General features: G+C 40.6%; 3 protein-coding genes across 7 annotated transcripts in view; 2 read left to right on the forward strand and 1 right to left on the reverse strand.

Moving 5' to 3' along the window:
* ndfip1.L (Nedd4 family interacting protein 1 L homeolog) overlaps positions 1-3,396 on the reverse strand; it is a 45,885-nt gene extending 42,489 nt beyond the window's left edge. The window contains exon 1 of one of the 2 annotated variants that reach the window (XM_018250990.2): positions 2,889-3,396. In XM_018250990.2, coding sequence (XP_018106479.1) covers positions 2,889-2,924 — 36 coding nt within the window. In that variant the 5' untranslated portion in view covers positions 2,925-3,396. The remainder of the gene's footprint in view (positions 1-2,888) is intronic. The other variant, XM_018250992.2, reaches the window with a different exon arrangement.
* A 2,577-nt stretch (positions 3,397-5,973) lies between these two features.
* The window catches only part of rnf14.4.L (ring finger protein 14 gene 4 L homeolog), a 48,566-nt gene continuing 28,719 nt past the window's right edge, over positions 5,974-25,820 (forward strand). Inside the window, exons 1-3 of the mRNA XM_041585264.1 lie at positions 5,974-6,505; positions 11,745-11,834; positions 12,774-12,934. Coding sequence (XP_041441198.1) covers positions 12,781-12,934 — 154 coding nt within the window. The 5' untranslated portion in view covers positions 5,974-6,505; positions 11,745-11,834; positions 12,774-12,780. The remainder of the gene's footprint in view (positions 6,506-11,744; positions 11,835-12,773; positions 12,935-25,820) is intronic.
* Positions 5,975-24,322, forward strand: rnf14.1.L (ring finger protein 14 gene 1 L homeolog). 4 transcript variants are annotated; one of them, XM_041586181.1, is made up of 10 exons: positions 5,976-6,505; positions 11,745-11,834; positions 12,774-12,934; positions 13,502-13,653; positions 14,924-15,433; positions 17,162-17,387; positions 18,298-18,345; positions 19,958-20,139; positions 20,657-20,781; positions 23,190-24,322. In XM_041586181.1, the coding sequence occupies exons 3-10, from the start codon at positions 12,781-12,783 to the stop codon at positions 23,200-23,202; spliced, it is 1,410 nt and encodes a 469-aa protein (XP_041442115.1). In that variant the 5' UTR covers positions 5,976-6,505; positions 11,745-11,834; positions 12,774-12,780; the 3' UTR covers positions 23,203-24,322. The 4 variants fall into 4 exon arrangements, with proteins under 4 accessions (XP_041442117.1, XP_041442115.1, XP_041442116.1 ...); XM_041586182.1 differs by lacking the exon at positions 5,976-6,505 and adding an exon at positions 9,860-9,904; XM_041586183.1 differs by lacking the exon at positions 11,745-11,834 and having other exon boundaries at positions 5,975-6,505.

Consider the following 25,820-nt stretch of genomic DNA (forward strand, 5'->3'; position numbering starts at 1 on the left):
TTCTCGTTCACTTGCCAAAAATATCTGGTGCTAGTATGTTCAACATGTTGCTGTCATGGGATGAAGGACTTATAGTTGAACAAGATCTGGAGGCATTGACGTATGCCATATCTAATACATTTGATAACTCGTAGTAAATATTGGAATGTAATGGTGGATTTTACAGTGAACGTTCATAAACAAGAAAAACTTCCTGTGTCTCAGACATGAATTGCCACCTGTTTTGCTACAGTGCTATTTGTAAACCTCACCCAAAGCTTAAAATAGCACAAATGTATCTGACCAGACACAGGGTAACAAACATAAATATCATTACATTGATCAAAAATATAATAAATTACTTGGTTAAGAACTGATAATTAGATTTTTGCAATAGAACATTAAAGACTACATTACATTAAAGACAAAATGCCATTAGGCCTCATTCAAACAACAAACTTTGACCCAAAGTGGTGGAACAAATTCGAGCATTTGAAGCAACTGCTTTATTGCAACTATTATGCATCACAATAAAAAGAACAAATCAAACCTCATAAAAACTGCATGTTGTCACATGAGTCAAAGGTTCAGTTTGTGTAACAAATTGACTACAAAGCAGCACAGTTGGGTCTGAACTGTTGTAATATTACTGTGTTAATAATTAAAATACCATGATGTATGTTGGATTACATATGCATTTCAATATAAAAATCAGTTTTACTATATGTGTGTCAGATATATAAATATATATATATATATATATATATGAAAAATATTTGAGACCTGGGACTTTTTCATAATGCTTACACACAAAGCATGATTGCTGATTTTTTTTTTTGGCTGGATATGCCCCATGTGCCAAAAGCCTTAAACTGGCCATAGATGTTGAGATTTTTAAAAGATCAGATCCTGATCGTGAGACCACGATCGTACAAATTTACCATCAACTAAAAAGACCAATTTGCCAGGAAAACAAAGGGGAGCTGCCTGCTTGGCCCTGCAAACATAGATGGATTGCACTGGGCCCGACAAAGATTTTTTGACCTGGCCGATTAATTTCCTGACAGATGTCAGCCGAAAAATCGTAAGATGTATGATCGTTCGAATCCCACTAACCGCACGATAATTTCGAAGTATTGGTCGGACTTCCCTAAAATCGGTCGTTCGGCAAGAAGAATCGTCGCGTCTACGGGGAGCTTAAAGGCTACTAAAACATTTATTCATCAAAAACTGAAAAGCATTGTAAAGCCATCAACTTGGTTAATGCTTACTAAGTTTACAAAGCTGCTATACTATGACAAAAAGTAAACTAGTGAAGAATTAACTGCATGCTGAAATGTGACAGATAGAGAAATAGCCTTGCCCGTTTCAGATTAGAATATTTATTTCCAAATAAAGTACCCAGTGCCATGTAGGAAACATCATTGCTAAAGTATGTTCTGCAATTAAAGCAAACACAAATATATATAAGCAAACACAGTTTCCGGTTAGGATCTATGAACCGGAAACCTGTTTATACAGAAGTCCCCAAAGCACAGAAACCCCATAACAAAGAAATTTCCACATAAAGTACCCAGTGCCATGTAGGAAATGTCATTACTATAGTATGTTCTGCAATTAAAACAAATGCAAATATATATAAGCAAACACAGCTATGGATCTATGATCCGGAAACCTGTTTATCCAGAAGCCCCCAAAGTAGAGAAACCCCATTCCCAAGAGGTTTCCAAATAAAGTACCCAGTACCATGTAGGAAGTGTCATTACTATAGTATGTTCTGCAATAAAGGCAAATGCAAATATATATATATATAAGCAAACACAGTTATGGATCTATGAACCAGAAACCTGTTTATCCAGAAGCCCTAAAAGCACTGAAACCCCATTCTCAACCAGTCCTATTAACTCAACTTGACTGTCAATAAGCTGCATAGCTCTATCTAGAAGGCGAAACATGCGTTTGAATGTTTTTAGTACAAAAATGGGGATCCGTTATCCAGAAGGTGCCAAATTACAGGAAGGCCATCACCCATGGACTACATTACAATCAAATAAATAATTATTTTTTTTTAAATGATTACCCTTTTCTCTGTAATAATAAAACAGTACCTTGTACTTGATCAAAACTAAGATATAATTAATCCTTATTGGAGGCAAAACCAGCCTATTGGGTTTATTTAATGTTTACATGATTTTCTAGTAGACTTAAGGTATGAAGATCCAAATTATGGAAAGATCGGAAAGAATCCCATGTCCTGAGCATTCTGGATAACAGGTCCCATACCTATATAAGCAAACACTGTTATGGATCTATGATCCAGAAATCTGTTATCCAAAAGCAACCCCTAAAGCACCGAAATGCCATTCCCAAGCAGACCTTTTTGGTAAATAAGATACAGCTTACTGAAGGTAAAACACCCTTTTTTCCAGAAAACCCCAGGTTCTAACCTTTCCACACAACTGATCCCGTTCTAGTCCTGGATGTTTATAACTTGTCAGACTAAAATCTACAGGAAGAAGCAGCTATTCATTCTAGATCGCTAATTCTAGATCACACACAGAATATATCCAGCTAGTATATCATTTGTATTTCACGTTAAAAAGGTGGTAAGCGTTATGTTTAGCCTCCAACATTCACAGCCCTGTTTCTAGTGACGAGTTGCAGGTAGGGTTTCCACCTGGCCGGTATTTTACTGACCTGGCCGGTAAAAATGATGGCTGATTCCAATGTTATTAATAGGGAAAAAAATACATAGGAAGGCCGGTATTTTTTTCCAGAAAAGGTGGCAACCCTAGTTGCAGGCAGGTTTAAATGGCCCGAGCAGATGGATAATAATACTGCGGCCTAGTCTGTTCAGCCTCACCCGCGGCTCTCGCATAAAAGCGTTGGTGGTGGGACACAGCTCTTACCTGTTGGTACCTGCTGCTGCTGCTCTGCTCGGACATCTCTGCTGAGGTGACCCGATGGGGAAAACTGTTTGTGGGCTCCGGCTAAGCTGCTACCAAGGTGGCGGCTGCTGCTGGAAGCAGAACGTGTGAATGATGGCCAATACTGCCCTATGGAGGGAGGAGGGAGCAATGCAAGGAGGAGACTGACACTAGGCACAGCAAGGCATGCCAGACTGACGGACACAGAGCAAGACGATCAGGGCCACCATCAGGGGGGCACAGGGGGTACAGCTGTACTGGGCTGTGTTGCACTTTTCAAATTAGCCGGGCCCCCTTAACAGTGCCGAAGTTTATGTGCAGCCGAAGACACGTAGCTACACCAAAGACTGAAGCAAAGCCAAAGACCCACTGCTGCTGTTCACTTCTCGCTCCCTAAGCTCTGTAAGGGCAGTACATTCTCTTCAGTTCTTCCGTTCCCTTCTGGTGCTGCTGATACTGCTGATAAGGCTGAAGCTAATGTGGGAGTGGAGGAGGGAGGGAGTAGTGGAGGTGGTGGTGGAGGTGGTGGAGGAGGAGGAGGAGGAGGGGGGGGGAGGGTGAACAAACAACATTTTTTAACCCTGCAACTCCAGACTGAGCTGTGGTATAGGGTTGCCACCTTTTCTGGGAAAAAATGCCGGCCTTCCTACATGAAGTCTAATTATCTTAGCACCAGCCTAGTGAGACGTTATTATTTGGCAAAGGCAAATCTTTCTACTGGTCATGTTGCTTGTTTATTCTATAAGTTAAAAAAGTTTACAATAAAAATGTTGTACCAGAACCATAAGCAACATTACGAAAGAAATAAAAAACCTATCTTAAAGGTCAGTTAAGGACCTAGATATTAAGCATGACAAAATCACTGGCACTCTGATTTAATGCTTTAGCTATACTCATTTTATGAGCTATGGGGGTTGTGACTAAAGGTTGGACCTTCCAGGGGGGGCCTGTCTAAAAGATGGACCTTAAAGACATACTGACACCGGAAATTAAACCTTTTTTTACATCAATCATAATATTGTCTTTGCCGAAGATCTGAAGCCCGAAAGACCCAAAGTTGATGACCTGGAGCCATGAAAAGACCTGAAGGAAACCGAAGAAGCTGAAGAAGAACCTAAGGTAAGTTCCACTGAACACCAATGTTTTTTTTATTTTATTGAACCCCTGGCCACCAATGTTTTTTTTAATTATTCTAAGTGTTCCTTGACCACCAATGTTTTTGTAGAAACTTTTATGGGGACTTTTACGTATATGGGACTCTGGCCGCCAATTTTTTTTTTTTTAAATTATAAGGGGACCCTGACCAGCAATGGCTTTTTATAACTTGCGAGTGAGGGGGTTTACTGTTTTTAGCACTGGTGTCTGTGTGGACTTTTTACTGTGGTGTGGGGTGGACGTGATCTGGCCAGGGGGCCCAGAAAATTTTGCTGTACGCGGGACCTGTGATTTCTGATGGCGGGCCTGAAGACAATTGACAGGCTAAATAGCTCTTGACATTTCAAGAGAGACTGTCGCGCAGACACTGTAGGAAGGAGAATTCTAAGCAGCGATATGGAGTCAGACACACACTGTGTTGTAACTAGATGGTATTGGGCCCCACAGCAAATTAATTTTAGGTCCCCATATCCAGAGGTTTTCAGTTTGACCAATATTTATTAGGGCCTCATGGGGCCCCTATACCTTTTGGGCCCCCCCTGCAGCTGCAGGGTCTGCTCAAGACTGTATTTAGGCCAAATGCTGCCCTAGGCATCGGACCTAAATACGGCCCCTACATCGTGCGTGTGACGTGAGTGAATTGTGCACGTGATGTCATACGCACGGATGTCGCGAAAGTGACGCGTGTGACGTCACTTCCACAAATCAGCCTGGCCCCCTAATTCTCACCTCCCAGCTCTTTCACTGAATTTCCAATAGAAGTTCTTGGAATGGGCTAGGAGATTTTTTTTTTTAATTTAAAAAAAATAATTTATAGGCACCTGAGGGCTTCCCACCAAAACCTGCTGCCCTAGGCACAGTCCCACAGGTGCCTTAATATTAATACGGCCCTGGGTCTGCTTCCTCTGTAGTTACACCCCTGCAGTGTCGGACTGGCCCACAGGGATACCAGTAAAACTCCCGGTGGGCCCAGGTGTCAGTGGGCCCTCCTGCTTCTAAACATTTGGACAATTTCATGGCCATTCCCTATTGGTATGAGAACAAAGAGGCTAAATAGATGGAATAATACATTATAGTGTGCAAAGAAAAGAGACTAGGAGAGGTTGAGTGAGGAGAGAAAGAATAATAGTATTGAGAGTGGGCCCCTGGTCTAAGATTTTTGGGTGGGCCCCTGATGTCCCAGTCCGACCCTGCACCCCTGCACACACAAGTGCCTCTGCGCTACTAGTGTTCAAGCTTCCTCAATCTATTTTTCAGAAAGTCACCATGACTCCAATCCAAGGTGCAACACCGTAATTCCAGCATGGTTTGCGGCCAGGAGGTGCCAATTCCCCTGGCAATTCAACTGGAAACCTTTGGTTTGCTGACGTCGATATTTCCCACATCAAAATGACATCTTGCACTGCACTCATTCTTCAGGCTCAGGTTTTCTGCGTCAATCCTGAAGATTCCACCACCTTGTTACAAAAGTATCCAAGTGCACCTGGTGGCTGTTCTGGGTAAAAAGCCAATTAAGTTAGAAAATTTTTATCTTTTTCTGGCTGTTCAGTGCAGGAGATCAAAGAGAAAGTTGGGACATTTCAGTATAAGCAGAAACACTTACCCTACTTCCCCCAGTAACAGTCGCTCCAAATACTGAAGATCTACTGAATATAGGCCTGACAGGGCTGCCATCAGGGGGGCACAGGGGGTACTCCTGTCCTAAAGGGGGGCCCAGCTGTGCTGTACTTTTCGAAAATAGCCGAGCCCCCCTTGGCACCGCCGAACCATACCACCTCTTCGGAAGTCCTGAACTGCCGAAAAGCCGAAGTCCCGAACTGCCAAAGTCACGAAAAGAGCCGAACTGCCGAAAAAAGACGCAAAAAGACCCGAAGTCACAAAAAGAGTCTAACTTGAAGTCCTGAAGCCGTGAAAAGACCCGAAGTCACGAATAGAGCTCCACTGAACACCAATGTGTGTGTTTTTTAAGCCTTAGCCACCAATGTATTTTAATATGCTATAGGCCCCTGCCCCCTATAGGCCCCTATTCTCTAGGGCCCCAATGTGTTTTTTTAACTTGTAAGGGTGGCCCTGGCGCCAATGATTTTAAAAAAAAACTTTTATGGGGTCCCTGGCGCCAATGTTTTGTTTTGTTTTTTTAAAAACTTTTTTTAACTTATAGGGGGGCCTTGATCATCAATTACTTTTTAGAACTTGTGTGTGTGGGGGATTGCCGTTTTTAGCACTGATATTGGTGTGGGCGGGATCTGGGATGAGGCTTGGGGGCTGGGACCTCGTATAACAAAACAACAATTTTGTTGTACGGGGCTCAGTGATTTCAAATGGCTGCCCTGAGGCCTGACAGTGGAATGAGGAACAGATGAAAGAAGCAGTCATATAGGAAAACATTACCAAATCAGAGCCTGGTATTTTTGAAGAGCTACAAGAAAAACCAGACAAAGCAGGTATGTTCTCAGATGCTTACTAAAGGTATAGAACCTCCAGAATGCTTGGGACATGGAGTTTTCTGATAAGCAGTCCTTCTGAAATTGCATTTTTTGCATTACTTTAAGTCTCATAAAAAATTATTTAAACACAGTAGGATTATTTTGTCCCAATTAAGATAAATTGTATTTCTGTTGGGATCAAGTACAAAGAACTATTTTATTATTACAGAAAAAAAAGAAATTTTAATGACAGACAGCGTCGGACTAGGCCGGTGGGAAGCTGGGAAAAAACCCAGCCCCCCTCCCCCGATGTCATCGTTGCGCCAGTATCGCATGCGCGTCGACGTTCGCGCATGCACGGGGGGGGCCCAGAGTATAGTTACCCAGTGGGCCCCCCCCATGTCCAGGCCGACCCTGATGACACATAATTATTGTCTTAAAGGAGAAGAAAAGTGATTTTATGCTTAGAAGTGCCAAAAGTTAGGCATCCCCAAGTGATTGTATTTACTTACCTGACACACCGGCTCGGGGTTCTTCCAGCGAGCACCACAAAGAGATCCTCTTCCTGCTTCTTCCTTCAGCTCGCGGGTGCGCATGCACAGTAAAGCTAAGAGCCGAACCTTAACAAAAAAGCCGGCTATTTCATTCTACTGCGTATGCGTATGCGTCTGCCCTAGGAAATTTTAATACCAAAGATGACTATTGCTCCATGGTGCTTGTTGGCAATCGTTAGTGCAGTTTTCTGCTGATAGGAGCCCCGGGCCGAAGTGTCAGCTACAGAGCCGGGCCAACCCGGCCAGGCACCCTAGGCAGGCTGGCCGAGCATATCGTCCACAGGCGAGCACACGCAAAAAAATCAAATGTGCGCATGCGCGAAAAGCTAAATGTGCACATGCACGGAAAAACCAAGTAAAAGACTAAAGTGTGCATGAGCGGAAATAAGATGCAAAGGAACAGCGCGCACACACACCAGTACATCTGCGAGCAGGGACCGGACTAGGGGGTAAAGAAGCAGAGAAGATGGTGCCTGGCGACCCACCCAGCGTTGCGCCCTAGGCACGTGCCTACTCTGCCTACCCCTAGTTCTGGCCCTGGTCAGGTAAGTAAATACAACCACTTGGGGGTGCCTAACTTTTGGCACCCCAAGTATAAATTACTTTCCTTCTCCTATGGGAGATGGCAATTCTGAGCTCTACATGCATTTCTGCAAGAGTGCCAAGGTTCCTAAGGGTGCAGTCTTTTAAAAATGCCGAAAGACTATACCCAAAGTGGCTGCAAAATTGCTACAATATTATTGCGAAAGTCATTATTATTATTATTATGCCAACATATGCTATAGCACTGTACAATGTTTGCACTGAACATACAATACAAGATGTAAAGAGGGCTCTGCACAAAAGACCTTACATTTCCCTTTCTGTCGCTAATAAAGTAATACAGTGTTGTTAGTTTTCACATTTCTTTAATCATTTCAACATACAAAAAAAAATTTGAAAATGTGCTTATTCTGCAACTCCATTGTTTGACAACAGAGAATTCTGGGATAACATCTGCAAAAAAATCTGTACAGAACAGTTTCATAGTCACATTTTAGCCATAGGAAGTATACTCAGTCTTACTTGGCAGAAAACAAGCTGTGCTAGCAGAATACTTCAGAATTTAGACGTGTAGCTCTAAAGCTATTATTGCAAAATCATGTGATAGCTGCATAGAATTTCTCCAACTAGTGTAAGCAAGAATGTATCTCTTTTAACTAGTGACTTGCACGTACTTTTGCAACTACTAATAATGTACAAACTTGAAAATGGACTTGATCAAACACAAGCACAAAGTCAGTACAGGTATGGGGGTCTGTTATTCAGAATGCTTGTGACCTGGGGATTTCCGGATATCGAATCGTATTCAGGATCTCTATACTTAAGACTACTAGAAAATAATTTAAATATTATATAAACCCAATAGGCTGGTTTTGCCTCCAATAAAGATTGATTATATCTTAGTTTGGATCATGTACAAGGCACTTTTTTATTATTACAGAAAAAAAATATTTATAATAAATATTTGGATAAAATGAAGTCTATGGGAGATTGCCTTCCCATAATTAGGAACTTTCTGTATAATGGGTTTCTGCATAACAGATCTTACAGAACAGAATAGCCATCAATGCTTTTTTATACCTTGTGAGGGGGTGACCCTGTCCACCAATTGTTTTTTTCAACTTGCAGGGGAAGGCTGGTCACCAGTGAAGTTTTTTCTTCTTTTTTTTTTTACTGACCTTAGCTTCAGCTCCACTGTGTGTGAACACACACAGGCTGACTGGATTCAAATCAATGGAACAGGGTCACTGAGCAGATATGCTTTTCTCAGCCCGCTAACAGCAGCCTCTGTGCCCATAGCCTTAAGCTGCACAGTCAGTTTCCCCAAGAGACCTGCTTATCTTTAATAGTTACAATTGTCTCTTTGCTTATTTTAAGTATTTACTAATGTATCTAAGTGCAGCTGCTGAGTATTCTGGGCTATCTGCCAAAAACCTCTTATTTAAATACATTACAGAAATCTTTTTCTAGCTGTTCAGTGCAGTAGATTAAAGAAAGTTGGGATATTTCAGTAACAATCTGGGACTGTGGGCTAAGCTGTCAAACTCTTGATGTGGCAACGCCGGGGCCCCAGACACCCCAGTCTAACACTGACCATTCCTGCCACGCACTGCCAGCTGGTTAGTGATGTTGGTTTGAGTCCAGAAACTGGAAGTGACATCATCTGAAGTAGGCGTGATCAGAAAAAAAGGAGTGAAACCAGAAGTGTTGTCATTGTAAACCGCAAGTGACATCATGGGAATTAGGCGTGATCAGAAAAAAGGAGTAAAAAACGATATTGAGAAGACCCACTGCCTGACCCGCAAACCCGCAGAATCGCCGACCTGCGTCTATACCCACACCCGGAACTTCTACCCACAACCCGCAGGGTACCGCAGGTTTTTGCGGGTAACCCGTGGGTACCCGACCCGCTGCAGGACTGTAATGTTGGGATGGATACCACCTGCAGTCATTATACAGAGGCCCCACCAGGGTCCAACTGGGCCGGCAGGTAGGGTTGCCACCTTTTTTAAAAACTTTTACCGGCTGCTGGGGGGCGGGGACACAAAGGGGCGGTCCATAAAAATAGCAGCACACTGTTAAGTTGCAAAAGTGCTCAAGTGCATAATTTATTTAGCCCATAGCATACAAAGGCAACGTTTCGAGCCAACCAGGCCCTTTATCAAGCCCCGTGTTACACCATTAACAATCCTTTTATAGTGAGGGTTTGGGGCGTGTACAAAGGGGGTGGGCCGTGATGTCAAAGGGGGTGGGCCGTGATGTCAAAAGGGGCGGGGCCACACCACGGACACCACGGACGATAGAAGAGGCAAAAGAAAAGGTAAGTTCCAGGGGATTGGGGGCGATTGGGGGCAGGCCGAGGGCTCCTTTTAATCGTATTACACATTTACCGGCAGCTACATTGCCGGTAAATTTGTAATACCGGCGCCGGCCTTGGCAGGTATTTTACCGGCTAGGCCGGTAAAATACCGGCCGGGTGGCAACCCTACCGGGAGGACACTGAGTAAAAAACGGCCCAGACCCACTCCCTGCCTGAGTCCATTGTTTCTGCCCCAACCTCCCTCTCCTGCCCAGTTGTGACAAAAAAAAAACAGGTGCCTGGAGGAGGGCTCTGAGACAGCAGCCCCAGTGGGCTCCAAACGGATCCTGGGCCCTGCTAGGAGGGTGTGAGTGAGAAATGCATCACATACCAGCAGGATGTGTGGGGGAGAGGCTCTCTCTTGAAACTGAACCCTTAAATGAGAACTAAACCCCTGCAATAAAAAAAGCCCCATCTACTACCAAACTGTATATATGCAGTGTCAGACTGGCCCACCAGGATACCAGGAAAACTCCCGATGGGCCCAGGCTTCAGTGGGCCCTCTTGCTTCTAAACATTTGGCCTATTTCATGGTCATTCCCTTTTTCTTTATGGGAAAAAATGCTTAATAACAGAAGAATAGAGTAAGTAGATATAAAAGACTAGGAGAATAAAGAGGTTGAGTGAGGAGAGAAAAATAAATATTTTGGAAAGTGGGCCCATGGTCTAAGGTTTTCTGGTGGGCCCCTGGTATCCCAGTCCGACACTGTATATATGACCCCCTCCCTGCCTTCTACCGGGATAGTTCACTATTCCAGAAAGTGCCCCTGGGGTGATGACGCGGTGACGTGATGCGCTGGGGCAGAGGACGTGCTTAGCAGTGAGGCAGAAAGATTGTGGCCAGGCCCAGAGCAGGACCCCCTACTCTCCCCCTACTTTGCCACCCACATGCACAGTGCTCTGTAATAAAAAAATAAAATAATTTCATCGCAAATTGTTATAGAATGAACAGTTTAATAAGGAACCTCAAAAAGTATAGCTTGTCTATTATATAAGTGCCATCACAAATCAAAGATGACCTAAACAATTCATAACTAAAGTGATTGCTTTTATTAATTCTGTTAAGCTATATGGCTTTTTTAGACTGCAGCTTAATGCCTTGCTCCAAGGGGAAAAATAAATATATAGTGTTCATTTTGTGAAAAATACTGTTGTTGCTCAAGGATTTTAACAGACACTGGTAAGGTTATTCTGTAGTTATATTATTCAATTGTATGCTTTTCCCACAGTTAGGGTTGCCACCTTTTCTTGAAAAAAATACTGGCCTTCCAATATTTTTATGCATTTCCCCCTATTAATAATATTGGGATCAAGCTTCATTTTTACCGGCCAGGTGGCGACCCTACCCACAGTCTGACCCCCCAATAGCCCCCTGTTTAAAAAGTTTGAGGACCCCTGGTCTACACCTTCTAATAAAATTAAATTACTGAATCGGCCTGCAAGTGGCAGCTTTTCTATGGTTCATGCTTTGGCCACTTTAGCCCAGTCACAGTCTGCAGCCTGATTAATGAACAGAGGTGATGTTTTGTTGGGAAGCACCTCCAGCCCTTACAAAGATGAGTGAATGGGCACTACATGTAAAATAAATAAAAACATATATCTTTATTTATATCAGGTGTTTTGTGCTAGGGTTTGTGAAAGGATAGGCATTTTCTCAACAGGATGATGCAAACTTCTGTAACTTATGAAAGAACATGCCCCGCCTAATTAAAACGAAAATCTATGAGTTATCCAGTAGGTGACAGTATAGTTCCTGCAGTGTTGCCATTGGGAATCTCTTAGCCTTTACCTGTCGATACAGTTTATTTACCTGGAAGACTGGCTGAAACACGAACGATTGCACAGGTTGGTGGAACCCTGACAGAGTTGTCCATACACAGTGCAGCCCCAGGTAATTGTTTTATTTATTATTTAAATTTTATTTTAATTATTTTAAAGTACAATAAGTATTTACTTTCTACAGTAAATTCCTTTTATCCAAGGGGAGCGGTAATGTGAGTGAGTGTATTTAACTTTGGGAAGTGCGGCTGCCCTGATTCCTATTGATTTTGTGCTGATATTGAACCCCAGGCATTCATTACCCCCATGCAAGTGGCATTTCCAAGAGAAGCCATTCCTAGAGACACAGAATAGAAACACATGACATAAATGCAGCTTGCTGTCTCCTGTGTATTTTGTACAGGCTTTTGGGAAATAAACCCAAGTCCAAGTCACAGAAAACACTGGGGTGTAAGTGTCCCATATTGGCTTCCTTTTCTTTTCTGCTTATTTAACTTCCAAGCTAATATGGATCAGAACGTGAAGTAGAAATAGCTCTGTGCTTACTGGAATGGCACCCCAAGTTTAGTTCACCCACTTGTTTTCACTTCACTCTATACACTGACAGGGGAGCAGTGGGTGCGACTGTTTATTTATTTTAAGCAATCGTGTACCTCTCTAAAAAACCTGTCTAAATAGAAGCAGCCGCTCGAAAATGCTGCTGTAAAATATCCGCGTCCCTAACTGTCCATGCATTTTATATATAATTCTTGTTTTTAGTTAACCCTCGGGTTTCTGACTCTGTTAGTCGAAAAGTCTAGAACGAGGAGTTTAAAACTGCAAATATCTCAGAACCACTTAAAACAGAAAATGAATGTAAATTGTAAATGAGCTCAGAGTGGCACCATGAGTAATGAATTCATTATTTTGGGTTTAGATCCCCTTAAATAAGAGACATCCACTGTATAAATCCTTGTGAATTCCTTTTTGACCCAGCATAATGGCAGGAGAGATAGTTGCTCTTTAGGCTATTTATGATGGCAGCAATATTGTGCTTAATTTATCAACACAGACAACCAATGTCAAGAGAAGACAAGGAAGAGCAGGAGGATGAACTGCTAGCACTCACTAGTATATACTCAGAAGATGAATTCAAGAGATCGGAGACTGCGCCAGGAGGGGAAATTTGTGTTTGTCTGGATCTTCCTCCAAACTTTAACGTGGCTATAAAAAGTGAGTCAGATATTCAGATAAGCACTTCAGTGTTCTTCTAACATGCTGAAGGTTTCTCTTGTTCATATGTGCTTGTCATATACTTCTTCGACCAAAGTATAACCAAAGAGGCGTTTTCTTTTGTGACCTGTCACAGAGGTGAGGATTCCTATGTAATCATTTGTGGGCACAAGGATTAATACTTTGTAACTGTAGTAGCTTGAGTTATGATTCATGGGTGAATTCATCCAGTTTCACTTCGCCACAAAATTCTCAAATTTCCTGCGAAGTTCGCAAAACGGGCGAAAAATTCGCGAAAAGCAAATTTTTACGCCGGGAGCAAATCTGACACCGGCGACATTTGACGCGCATTAAAGTCAATGGGTGTCGGTTTACTTGTCACCGATGTTGAAATTGTCACCGGCGTTGGAATTGTAATTGAAATTCGTGTTTCGCTAATTTTTCACGGGCAGCGAAACACGGAAATTTGCAGCGAATTCGAACCTGGCAAATAAATTCACCCATCACTAGTTATGAAATGTGGAGATAGATTGAATTTTGATCCAATTGTAATTTTGCTTACCCAAGGTGACTGTGCATCTAATGAATACACGGAAAGCTTTGAGGGTATTGTTTCTTTCCTACCTCCTATCATACTGAACTTTGAGCTGCCTCCAGGATACCCATCCACTAAACCTCCAGCCTTCAAGCTTAGCTGCAAGTGGCTTTCTCCAAGTCAGGTATAACAAAAATAGAACCGTACATTAAGGGTAAGGCCACACTAGGCGATAGCGCAGCGATTTGACTCGCGGCGACTTTTCGCCGCGACTTTTAATCCGCAATCGCTGGGGAAACTTTTGCGCTGGCGTCTATGGGGAATCGCGAGCGTAAAAACACACGCGGCGATCTTTTTTCTATTGTCGCTCGAAATCGCCTCGCGAGCGTAAAAACACACGCGGCGATCTTTTTTCTATTGTCGCTCGAAATCGCCTCGCGATTTCGAGCGACAATAGAAAAAAGATCGCCGCGTGTGTTTTTACGCTCGCGATTCCCCATAGACGCCAGCGCAAAAGTTTCCCCAGCGATTGCGGATTAAAAGTCGCGGCGAAAAGTCGCCGCGAGTCAAATCGCTGCGCTATCGCCTAGTGTGGCCTTACCCTTAGGATAAGGCAATTTTGGAAAAAAGTACACGCCTTGCATTTTATAGATCTTTGTTAAAGCATTATAGATGCTTATTATTAAAGGTATAGTTAAATTTTTAGTATTATACAGACAGTATTATTCATAGACAATTTGTAATTGAACTTCATTTTATTTTTATTTTTTTTGTGAAGTTTCAATTTTTCATCTTTTTGTTCAACGTCAATTAAGCTTTGATTTTAATGGGATGGAAGTTCCTGATCGGTCTCTAAGGTTACCTGTGTCTAGGAGTTGCTCCAGGCTGCAAGTTGTGAACTGTATTACTTCCTAAGCTAACATTAAAGCTAATAGCACATAGATAAGATCCCCTGTTTCTGTTCCCTGTATTTGTGTATTTACTGACAGGCAGGGGATCACTATCAGTGCACACACAGAGACTGCTTTCAAAGTCCATATTGCATATATTGTCATTCATTGTATCGAGTAAAGGTACTGGTTATTTACTTTCTGTCTTAACTAGACTAATAAGGCTTAATTGCCTATTGAAATTGCCTGTTGTTAGTAGAACAGGATAAAATATTGTGCTTATGTTTAGCAGCATCTCATTTATCAACAGATACATTCAAATGGCAAGTAAAGGCCCAGGCTTCAGTGAGACAATTTCCACCATCTTCTTTCAGGCTTTAGCTGTATTTTTTTGCAATTGCAATTTGATAAATATTGATGAAGCCATGGAAAAAAACTTGATCACATGCCTTTTCGAGAAAAGCCATTTTATATTTACGGAAGATTTTTTTTTAGTTGAAGGTGCATGCAGATGATTAGTAGGATACAACAAGCCATGAATGTTTGTGTTTCTGTTTATCTCAGCTTGCCCAGCTGTGTCAGCGATTGGATGACCTATGGGAGGAATATGCAGGAGGTGTTGTTTTATTTGCTTGGATGCAGTTTCTCAAAGAGGAGACTCTGGAGTACTTGAAGATCAACTCACCATATGAAATACAAGTTTGTGGGTTTGGATCTCAGAGTATAAAGAATAACCTGGGGGAATGTGATACCTGTAGTGCCACAGGCCCAGCACAAGCAGAGATTTGGGACAATCGGGCTATCCAGGACATGGAATCTGTCTCTGCAATTATCAAGTGCATCTTGGACTTTAATGAGACTCAGCAGAAGAAGTGCTTTGATAGCAAACCATATATGTGCAACATTTGCTTCTCAGAAAAGCTGGGCAGCGAGTGCACTCACTTTAAGGATTGTCAGCATGTCTACTGCAACGAATGCCTTAAGGATTATTATACAGTTCAGATACAGGATGGGCAGGTCCAGGCACTTAACTGTCCTGAACAAAAGTGTCCTTCTGTTGCTACACCTGCACAGGTAACACATTAACAATGCTTTTTTTTTTCTTGTGTGTATGTGTACATTTATTAACCCTTTTAACCCTTTGCTTACTGGCCAATTTACCACTCTAAAAAAACAGAAAGCCAGAAATGTAGAATGTACTGAGAACAGGGATGGACAAATTATTGGGTAAAGGCAGAGGAAACAAGTTTAAGAATGGGGGATAGAGCAGTGAAGTATATAAGAGGATATTACATTGAAAATTATCAATCTTAACCTGCTGCGTATTAGACTGACCTTAATCTGTGAACCTGACATCCAGGGTTAACTCTCACAAGAATGAAATGGCGATAATGCTAAATGATTTGGGGGAAAATGAGAAAGGGGATGATGGCTATTCTCTCACTAGGGACTGGGCACACCAGGAAATCTTTTGGTCAATACTATCCTGTATATGTCCCAATAAAAACATGGATATTCAAATGGCCCTATCCTGTTCATATTCCGATCTCCTCTGGTTCAAATCCATGCATGGTTGCTAGGGTAATTTGGAGCCTAGCAACCAGATGGCTGAAACTGCAAAGTGTAGAGCTGCTGAATAAAAACCTAAATAACCAAAAAAACACAAATAATAAAAAATGAAAACCAATCGCAAATTGTCTCTGAATAGCACTCTCTACCTGATACTAACAGTATACACCACCCCTTTAAAGTTGATAATATCAGACCAGAAAAGTGAATGACAAGGCACTCATAAGTGATAATTAGAAACCTGCCTTCACATTTTGGCATGAAAGGTCTCCATTTAGTAAACTCTTTGAGGTAAAATAGCATCTGTACAAAAACTGGAACTATAAATTTGCCTGTTGCCAAAGTATCAGAATAAAATAGTCTGGACATCTCTGAATTAAACATAAAAGTACACCTTCGTTTCCCTGGCATTTATTTTTATTATAGTGAAGTATAGTCTACAGATCTGCCATATACCCCGCTAGAAGTTTTCGAGCCCAGCCTGTGCCCTAACAGCATGGCAAACCTGAAAGTAACTGAAAGTAAACTTGTCTGGGAAGATTCAGTTGGTTGAAGGAAAGGCTAAAACTAAGTAAGCTTTATAAGAAAGGTCTATATAAATACACCAGTAACCCCTCAAAGTAATGCTGCTTTGAGTTCTCTGTCAAAAGAAACACAGCATTTCTTTCCTTCTATTGTGTACATATGGGCTTCTGTATCAGACTTCCTGCCTTCAGCTTAAACCTCCAGGGGTAGAGCATGAGCATGCTCAGTTTGCTCCTCTTTCCCTGCTGTAATCTGAGCCCAGAGCTATGAGTGAGCAGGGAGAGACTCAAGCAGGAAGTGATGTCACACCAAGCTAATATGGCAGCTGCTATCCTAAACAAACAGAGAGCTTCTAGAGTTGTTTACTCAGGTATGGTAAAACATTTTACAGAATAATAGTCTTATAATTTGCACTATTGTGGCTAATCTATTAGCGGTAGCTTTCTTTCTCCTATACAGCCCAACACCAAATAGCCTATTCAAGTATTTCAGCCACAAAGATGTGGCCCCTGGGATTTCTGTGAAATATTTTGCCAGGCATGTTAAAAGAGATACAGTCTCTGACAGTTGGGTCTGGGTTGAAGACATACATTTCCTGCTTAATCCGATGATATCAGATGTTTAATCAGAATCCCATGATACCCAAAGGACAGAGGAGGCTACAGAAACCAATGACTATGCTTTAGCGAATTATCACTTTCTTTGCAGGTGAAGGTGCTTGTTGGGGAGGAATTGTTCAGCCGCTATGACCGTCTTCTATTGCAGTCCAGTCTGGATCTGATGGCAGATGTGGTGTACTGTCCACGTCAAGGCTGTGAAACTCCAGTCATGCTGGAGCCTGGGGGCACAATGGGAATTTGTTCCAACTGCAGTTACGCTTTTTGTACCCTTTGCAAAATGGCCTACCATGGAGTTGCAAATTGTTATATAAAAGGTTAGTGGAAGTAAATGAGGGAGGGCTGGGTGTTTATTTAGTACACTGGTTCAAATTTGACAATGGGGGCACAATAAATTAAAAAACAATGTATAGCATCTATACTGTAAATAATTGTTTTACATTCTCTTTACTGCCTGATTAAAGCACAGGCTGTAAAATCTGGATATAGAATAGTGACTCTATATAGAGGGACTTGTGTATATGCTAGCTTTGTGTGAGGTAGAAACAAGCCATCCAAAAAATTAAAAGTCACAATTTACAGTATAAACTTAAAGGCTAAAAATTTAATAAATCACCTTAGGCTTCTAAAGTTCCAACATTTAGAATTACAATTTTTTTTTTTTTTAAATCATAGCTGTGCTGTATATGTACTATGTGGGCATTCACTCAGGAAAGGCTTGGTGCACTTGGGGTGCCAAATGTTAGCCCCCCCAACTGATTGTATTGACTTACCTGAAACCCCAGGCCGGTGCTCCTATCAGCAGAAAACTGCACCGGCCCGGGGTTATACCAGTGAGCACAGCGGATCGATCTACTTCAGCGAAAAGCCGAACTTTAACTATTTCGTTCTACTGCGCATGCATCTGCCCCGGGAAATTTGAAGAAAGAAGAAGACGGAAGAGGATCGCTCCTTGGTGCTCACTGGTATAACCCCGGGCCGGTGAAGTTTTCTGCCGATAGGAGCACCGGCCTGGGGTTTCAGGTAAGTCAATACATTCACTTGGGGGTGCCTAAGGCCGAAACGTTGCCTAAGGCACTTTAAGAAAAGTTCTTCACTTTTCCAATAATGCCGGAGTGCTGCTGTCTTCATTGATCTGTGTAATTTTACAGTGTGTGTAGTTACTGGAACTTTATGATGAAGAGAAGCCATCATTTTCACTTGGCTTTCATTTGATATTGTCCCCAGAAAAGATTATCTCAGCGTCTGATGAAGACCAGGAGGCAGGTGAAGCTGGTAAGAAGAAGAAATCTTCATTCATGAGTACCAAAATGTTTGTCACATGCAAAATGTGATGTACTGTATATCAGTATTTTGCAAAACAATGTAGCCCATTTTAATGTATTCAGGATGTGGCAAACTTGCAGCAGGATCTTGACAAACTGGCAGTCTGGGCGGTTAAGTGGCATATGAGAATCATGTAATGTGTAATGTCATGCACCTGAGATGTAAAAATATGCAAGCCAATTATATGCTTAATGGGACTGCGTTAGGCAAATCCATAATGGAGAAGGAATCCTTGTAGATAATAACTTGGATGTAGCAAGCAATGTCAGTCAGCAGCTGCAAGGGCAAATAAGGTTTTGAGCTATATTAAAGGGGACATAGAATCGTGGGAGGAGAGGCTGACTTTTCACTTTACAAAGCACTGGCATGGGCCCATCTGGAATATACAGTGCAGTGATTAATCTCCAGTGCTCAAATGGGATATTATAGAATTAGACATAGTCCAAAGAAGGGCAACTAAATGGAAAAGACTATATAAATTCTCAATTATAAAGAAAGACTGGTCAAGATGGGGTTGTTTATGTTTTAAAAGGGACAATTAAAGGAAAACTATACCCCCAAACAATGTTGGTCTCTATAAAAAATATATTGCATAAAACAGCTTATATGTAAAACTCTGCTTCATGTAAATAAACCATAACAATATACTTTTTAGTATGTGCTATTGGGTAATCCTTAATAGAAAATTGCCGTTAAAGAAAAAAGGGTTGTCCCCTACAATTCACGGTGCACACAAACCATACATGTTAGGTCACGTGAGCAAATTAATGGAGAAAATTCTGTCTTTTGCTCCCACACATCTTCCTGTTACAGTTAGAGCTGCAGTATTTCTGGTCAGGTGATCTCTGAGGCAGCACAAAGAATATCATAAAATGGGGGCTAAAGGGAAAAGAGGTAATATGTCAATATTTACTTAAATAAATATTCCAGTTTGGTAAGATTCTTTAATATGCCACTCAATGTGATGTAAACTATCTTTTAGTTAAGTATTAATTTTGGGGGTATATATTTCCTTTAAGGAAGTCCAGATTGGAGTGCAGCTGCTTATCATTGACTATATATATATATATATATATATATATATATATATATATATATATATATATATATATATATATATATAATGTCAATGATATGCAGCTGCACTCCAATCTGCAAACATGAGGGCACCCATTCTGAAGAAAGGAGGTTCAGTCTTATTATTCGTAAAAGGTTAACAGCGAGAGCTGTGAAGTTGTGGAATTCTCTTCCTGAATCAGTTGGACAGACAGATACATTAGATCACTTCAAAAAACAGGTTGAATGGATTTTTAGCAAGTCAAGAATTACAGGGCTACTGAAAATAGCTTTGTTGATGCAGTGACTGGTTAAATAGCTAGTCAAAAGGCTTGGAGTCAAATTGCTTATAGTCAAATGGGAATTTTTCTCCCACTGAAGTAAATTCGAGAGGCTTTTTGCCTTTCTCTGGATCAACTAGCAGTTAGGCAGGTTGCACATAGATATAAAAGGCTGAACTCCTTCACCTGTGTAAAAGCAGTTCATTTCATTTGGCTTTTTTCAGAGTGGACCCCAGAAGATTTTAGCTACGTGCGTGATGAATTCCTGGCAGCAGATAAGGCTGGAAAGAAGTTACTGGTGGAGGAATATGGCATGGAATTCATAAAAAAAGCAGTGGACAAGGAATCTACTGAATGGCTGAAGATGAATTGCAAGAGTTGTCCATACTGCAGTGCCAAAGTCCAGGCAAGTCCAGGAACAAACTGTAATCCTTAGCATTAAAGGAGAACTAAAACTTAACTAAAGAAGTGGGCTAGAACTGTTGTACATTATGTTTTGGGCTTCTGTACCAGCCCAAGGCAACCACAGCCCTTTAGCAGTAAAGATCTGTGTCTCCAAAGATGCCCCAATAGCTCCCCATCTTCTTTTCTGCTGATTCACTGCACATGCTCTGTGCTGCTGTCACTTACTGAGCTTAGGGACCCACTCACAGTATACAGTACATATAGAATAGAAATGTCACAATATAAGGCTGATCAGTAATTAATACAGATAATTACTACATGGCAGCACAAAAACCAGCACAATTAGCATCAGAATTTAATAATCAGACCTGTAGCATCAGCTTATATTACTGGCCAACCTCATTTTCTGCTTGATAATTTGCAAGAACCCCTAAGCTTAGCTTCTCAACAGCTGCTCAGAGCCCACTGATAAACCATTAATTTATTAACTATACCCACTGCATGCTTTTTTTCTACAGAAAAATGGAGGCTGCAACATGATGTTATGTATAAAATGTCGCACAAGTTTCTGTTGGCTGTGCTTGACTGTACTGACCAAGACAAACTGCTACAGTCATTTCAATGAATCTTTGTCTTGCGACCAGTAAGTGCACAACATTTTCTTTTGGCTATTTGCTATAATATATATATATATATATATATATATATATATATATATATATATATATATATATATATATATATATATATATATATACACACACATACACACACATATATATATATATATATATATATATATATATATATATATACATACACACACACATATATATATATATATATATATATATATATATATATATATATATATATATATATATATATGTATGTGAAGTCCATTTGGAGCCGGCACTTCTTGTTTGGAAAGTGTACGGTGCCTGGGTGCTATCAGCAAAAGAGTAAGATATCAACAGGAAGGCGAGCACTCAAAGGTCTTAGGATGAAGAAAAAGTGAAATTTATTGCAATGAAAAAAATGGCTATTATCAGCTATTATTTTCATTTCAATAAATTTCACTTTTTCTTCATCCTAAGACCCGTGAGTGCTCGCCTTCTTCTGGATAGATATATATATATATATATATATATATATATATATATATATATATATATAATACACAAAAGCCATGAATATCCTGTAAATTATATTCTTATAAACGGTGAGTTCTGATGTCATCAGTTATAAACGGTGAGTTCTGATGTCATTTCTGTCACATGACTCATTGAAATTTGTGTATTATAATAAATAAAGTACCCCCGGTTGTAAAATATGTGGATATTAGAAGTTATCTCGGAGTTCCATGACCTGTATAAAAACACTCGGCCTTCAGCCTCGTGTTTTTATATGGTCATGAAACTCCTCGGTAACTTATAATATCCCTATATTTTACAAAAGGGGGTACTTTATTCACTATATATATAATATATTGTAAAAAATGTTGTTGCACTCTAGGGGCTTTTGCAGTAAAAAACTTTATTAGAATCAACGTTTCAACCCTCATTGGATATCAAGATCTTGATAAAGACCCCATTGAGGGTCAAAACGTCGATTCTAATAAAGTTTTTTACTGCAAAAGCCCCTAGAGTGCAACAGCATTTTTTACAATTTCTATACAATACTACTGTTAGCAACAGGGCCGCCATCAGTGGGGTACTAGGGGGACAGTTGTCCCGGGCCCTGTGATTCTTGGGTCTTAGGGGGGCCCAGCTGCTGTACTCATGCTGTAGCCGGGCCCCCACTGCTGTCAAGAAGCTGCAGAATCGTGTGGGGAGGGCGGAGCTTCTTCTACACGTCTTTCCCCTCCCCAGCTTCTAAACTATTGGTAGTTTCCCTAGAGCTGCATGGTGATTGGATAACCCTATCCAATCCCTGTGTAGCTCTACCAGGACTAAAAAGTGTGGAAGGAAAAGTCTTGCAGGCCCTAGATGGCCCCTCGCATTCCTAAGCCCCCCTCCAAGGTAGACTGAGCAGTTTCAAAGTGCCCATGGGGCCCTTCTATGAACTGTTTCAAGACTACCCAGGAGACAGTGTGCCATCTGAGAAGGTCCTTATCAGTAGTATGTTATGTTATGCTTTTGCTTCTAGCAGGTGCCCTGGCCTTGAAGCTCTCCCACTATGTTACTCCCTTCTCGTTCACATAGCTAGCTAACACTAGATAATTGTACACTGAGACACTATGATAGATACTTGGCAATACTCCCTTTTCTCCCTAGAGAGGCCTTTTCCCATTGAAGTTCCTCTCCTGAAGGGTATATAATGTGTGGTCAATCTTTTGTTTCTCAGTTCTGACCTACTTGTGTATCAGAACCCACGGAGCTCGTGTATGTTTATTATATAAATAATAAACTTGGATTATTCCTTTTACCTCGGTGATCTCCGGTTTTTGGATTATTCCCTATCAAAAGCATTATAGCTCCACCCACCCTACCCGATGCAGCTCACTGAGAGCAGGGGGGACTTTGATTTTTTTTTTTATTATATTCTATGGGGTCCCTGACCACCAATTTTTTAGTAAAACTTTTATGGAGGCTCTCTGTCATCACTGTTTTTAATTTATTGGGGGCCCTGACCACTAATGAATTTTTTTAACTTATAGGGGGTCCTTGACCACCAATGATTTTTTTTAACTTATAAAGGGGCCCTGACCACCAATTAATTTTTTTTAACTAATAGGGGGGGCCTTACCACCAATTATTTTTTTTAACTTATAGGGGGTCCCTGACCACTAATGATTTTTTTTTAACTTGTAGGGGGGCCCTGACCACAAATGTTTTTTTGGGGGGTGGGGCTTGGGGGAAGGATCTGGGGTGTTAAAAGTTAATATTTTCGGATGAAAAACAACTTTTATAAACTAGTTTTTGGGGAGAACAGTAGTACCTGCTTCATATTAGTCCTGTGTAGCTTGCATAAAACTGTTTTGTTTATCCAGATATGAATAGGAAACAGCAGCAACTACTAAAATGTTTCATTTTTTTTATTATTTTGCAGGTATGCTTTGTGAAGATAGGCAGTAACCCAAAACATGAACACTAACCATCAGCACAGTAATGCCGCTGTTATTACATTCACTAAAAATAGTTCAGCAGATGTTAATGTAATTGACATCTGAAAAATTGTAATAATGTATATTGGAAAGTTGCTTTCATTCTTTAGACAAATTTTTGTTTTGGGGTTGACTTGCCCTTTAAATGTGGTAAAAAAATTTGAGGTGACCTCGGAAAACCTTATTTTTTGGGGAAATACATATGTAGAACAATCTGAAATTGGTAAATATGTCTTTCTACACCAAACTACAAAACTGCAAAGCTTTCCTAAATGTAACGGTTTTTATAAAGTTTCTGGAATTTGCCACAAAGCTTGCACTCTACAGCATATTATCTCCTGCATGTCATTAAGTACCAAGATAAAAGGCTCAGCAACTTTACGTAATATAAAACCAGATACATCAATTTTTGTATACCCAACCCACATCAACCTCTTTGGTATTCATCCATGTATTTTATATGTAAATATGGATTAGACTCATTTAGCAATAGTCATTTATTATGGAGAGGAAATTCCAAAGTAGACGCAAAAAGTTTTACATTTTCTGCTAACCTTGTCAGCTAACATAGGCAACTGCATAATAGCACTCTTTCCTTATATTGTACCGTACAGAGTTAATCAGCAGCCACAATCTTGTAAGGTAAATAATTTATTATTATTTTCAAGAATTATCCAAAAATAGTAATTTTACTTAACATTAAAGTGGAAAAATATATTTAAAAGCCAAGTTTCACTGTTTAACTTTCTTTACAATTTTTCAAAACACTTTCAAATTAACTATCCAATTTGTAAAAAACAGAGTAAACAGAATGGCAATCCTTGTAAACTGCTAGAATATGGAAACAATCCGTATACATGTGGGAATAGCAGCACCCTTGGGTCTACCTGTTACTGTGGAGATCTTCTGGCCGGGGGCTGCAGGGAAGTGAACTTTCGAAGTAACAAAGCTTCAAATTTCGACCAAAATTCGATTTGAAAAAACTTTGAAAATTCGACCACTGAAAAATGGAAAATCGAAGTACTGTCTCTTTAAAAAACTTTGACTTCGACATTTCGCCACCTTAAACCTGTCGAATTGCTGTTTAGCTTATGGGGGACCTCCTAGAATCCATCTGAGGCTTTTGGGCAAGTTTTGAGAAGTCAAAGGTTTTTTTAAAATCCTTCAAACCGTTCGATTCGAAGGATTAAATAGTTCGATCGCACGATTTTACTTCGATCGAATACGCCCGTTTTCGCTGGAAAAAATACTTAGACTATCGAAGTACTCAAATTCGATGGTCGAATTTCGAAGTTTTTTAACTTCAAAATGCGATCCTTGATAAATATGCCCCTTAATGTAACTGAATCAGTCTCAGTGGGACTTGGCTTTTACTATTGAGTGTTGATTTAGATCTATCAGGGAGCTGTTATCTTGTGTTAGGGAGCTGCTATCTCGTTACCTTCCCATTATTCTGTTGTTAGGCTGCTTGGGAGGGGTAAGGGAGGGGGTGATATCACTCCAACTTACAGTACAGCATAAAAGAGTGATTGAAGTTTATCAGAGCACAAGTCACATGACTGGGGGCAGCTGGGAAATTGACAATATTACTAGCCCCATGTCAGATTTCAAAATTGAATATAAAAAAAATCTGTTTGCTCTTTTGAAAAATGGATTTCAGTGCAGAATTCTGCTGGAGCAGCACTATTAACTGAAGCGTTTTGAAAATGACAGTATCCCTCTAAGTTAACTATTAGTATGTTATAGAATGGCCAATTCTTAACAATTTTTAATTGGCCTTCACTTTTTATAGTTTTGTAATTATTCGCCTTCTTCTTCTGACTCTTTCTAGCTTTCAAATGGGGGTCACAGACCCCATCTAAAAGACAAATGATTTGTAAGGCTACAAATGCTACTTTTTATTACTCAACTTTCTATTCAGGCCCTCTCCTATTTATATTCCAGTCTTTTATTTAAATCAGTGCATGGTTGCTAGGATTATTTGGATTATAGCAACCAGAATGCTGAAATTGCAAACTGGAGAGCTACTAAATAAAAAGACAAATAATTCAAAAAGCACAAATAATAAAAATGAAAACCAGTTGCATGTTGTCTCAGAATATCATTCTCTACGTCATACTAAAAGTTCATTTACCTTGCCTCTTAGCCAAAATGTTCCTGCTATGGACACCCACCTAAATAACACTTAGGGGCCGATTCACTAACTTCGAGTGAAGGATTTGAAGTAAAAAAACTTTGAATTTCGAAGGTTTTTTTGGGCTACTTTGACCATCGAATGGGCTACTTCGACCTACGACTTCGAATCGAAGGATTCGTAGTAAAAATCGTTCGACTATTCGACCATTCGATAGTCGAAGTACTGTCTCTTTAAAAAAAAACTTCGACCCCCTAGTTCGGCATCTAAAAGCTACCGAAGTCAATGTTAGCCTATGGGGAAGGTCCCCATAGGCTTGGCTAACTTTTTTTGATCAAAGGATATTCCTTCGATCGATGGATTTAAATCCTTCGAATCGTTCGATTCGAAGGATTTAATAGTTCGATCGAAGGAATAATCCTTCGATCATTCGATCTAACTA

This window comes from Xenopus laevis, chromosome 3L, assembly GCF_017654675.1.
Source record: "Xenopus laevis strain J_2021 chromosome 3L, Xenopus_laevis_v10.1, whole genome shotgun sequence".
Classification (NCBI taxonomy): domain Eukaryota; kingdom Metazoa; phylum Chordata; class Amphibia; order Anura; family Pipidae; genus Xenopus; species Xenopus laevis.

Excerpts from the sequence above, each read along its gene's own strand:
- rnf14.1.L (XM_041586183.1), top strand. The coding sequence starts at position 12,781 with ATGTCAAGAGAAGACAAGGAAGAGCAGGAGGATGAACTGCTAGCACTC. Across the intron at positions 12,935-13,501 it reads CTTTAACGTGGCTATAAAAA|GTGACTGTGCATCTAATGAA; the intron begins GTGAGTCAGATA and ends TGCTTACCCAAG. Across the intron at positions 15,434-17,161 it reads CTGTTGCTACACCTGCACAG|GTGAAGGTGCTTGTTGGGGA; the intron begins GTAACACATTAA and ends CTTTCTTTGCAG.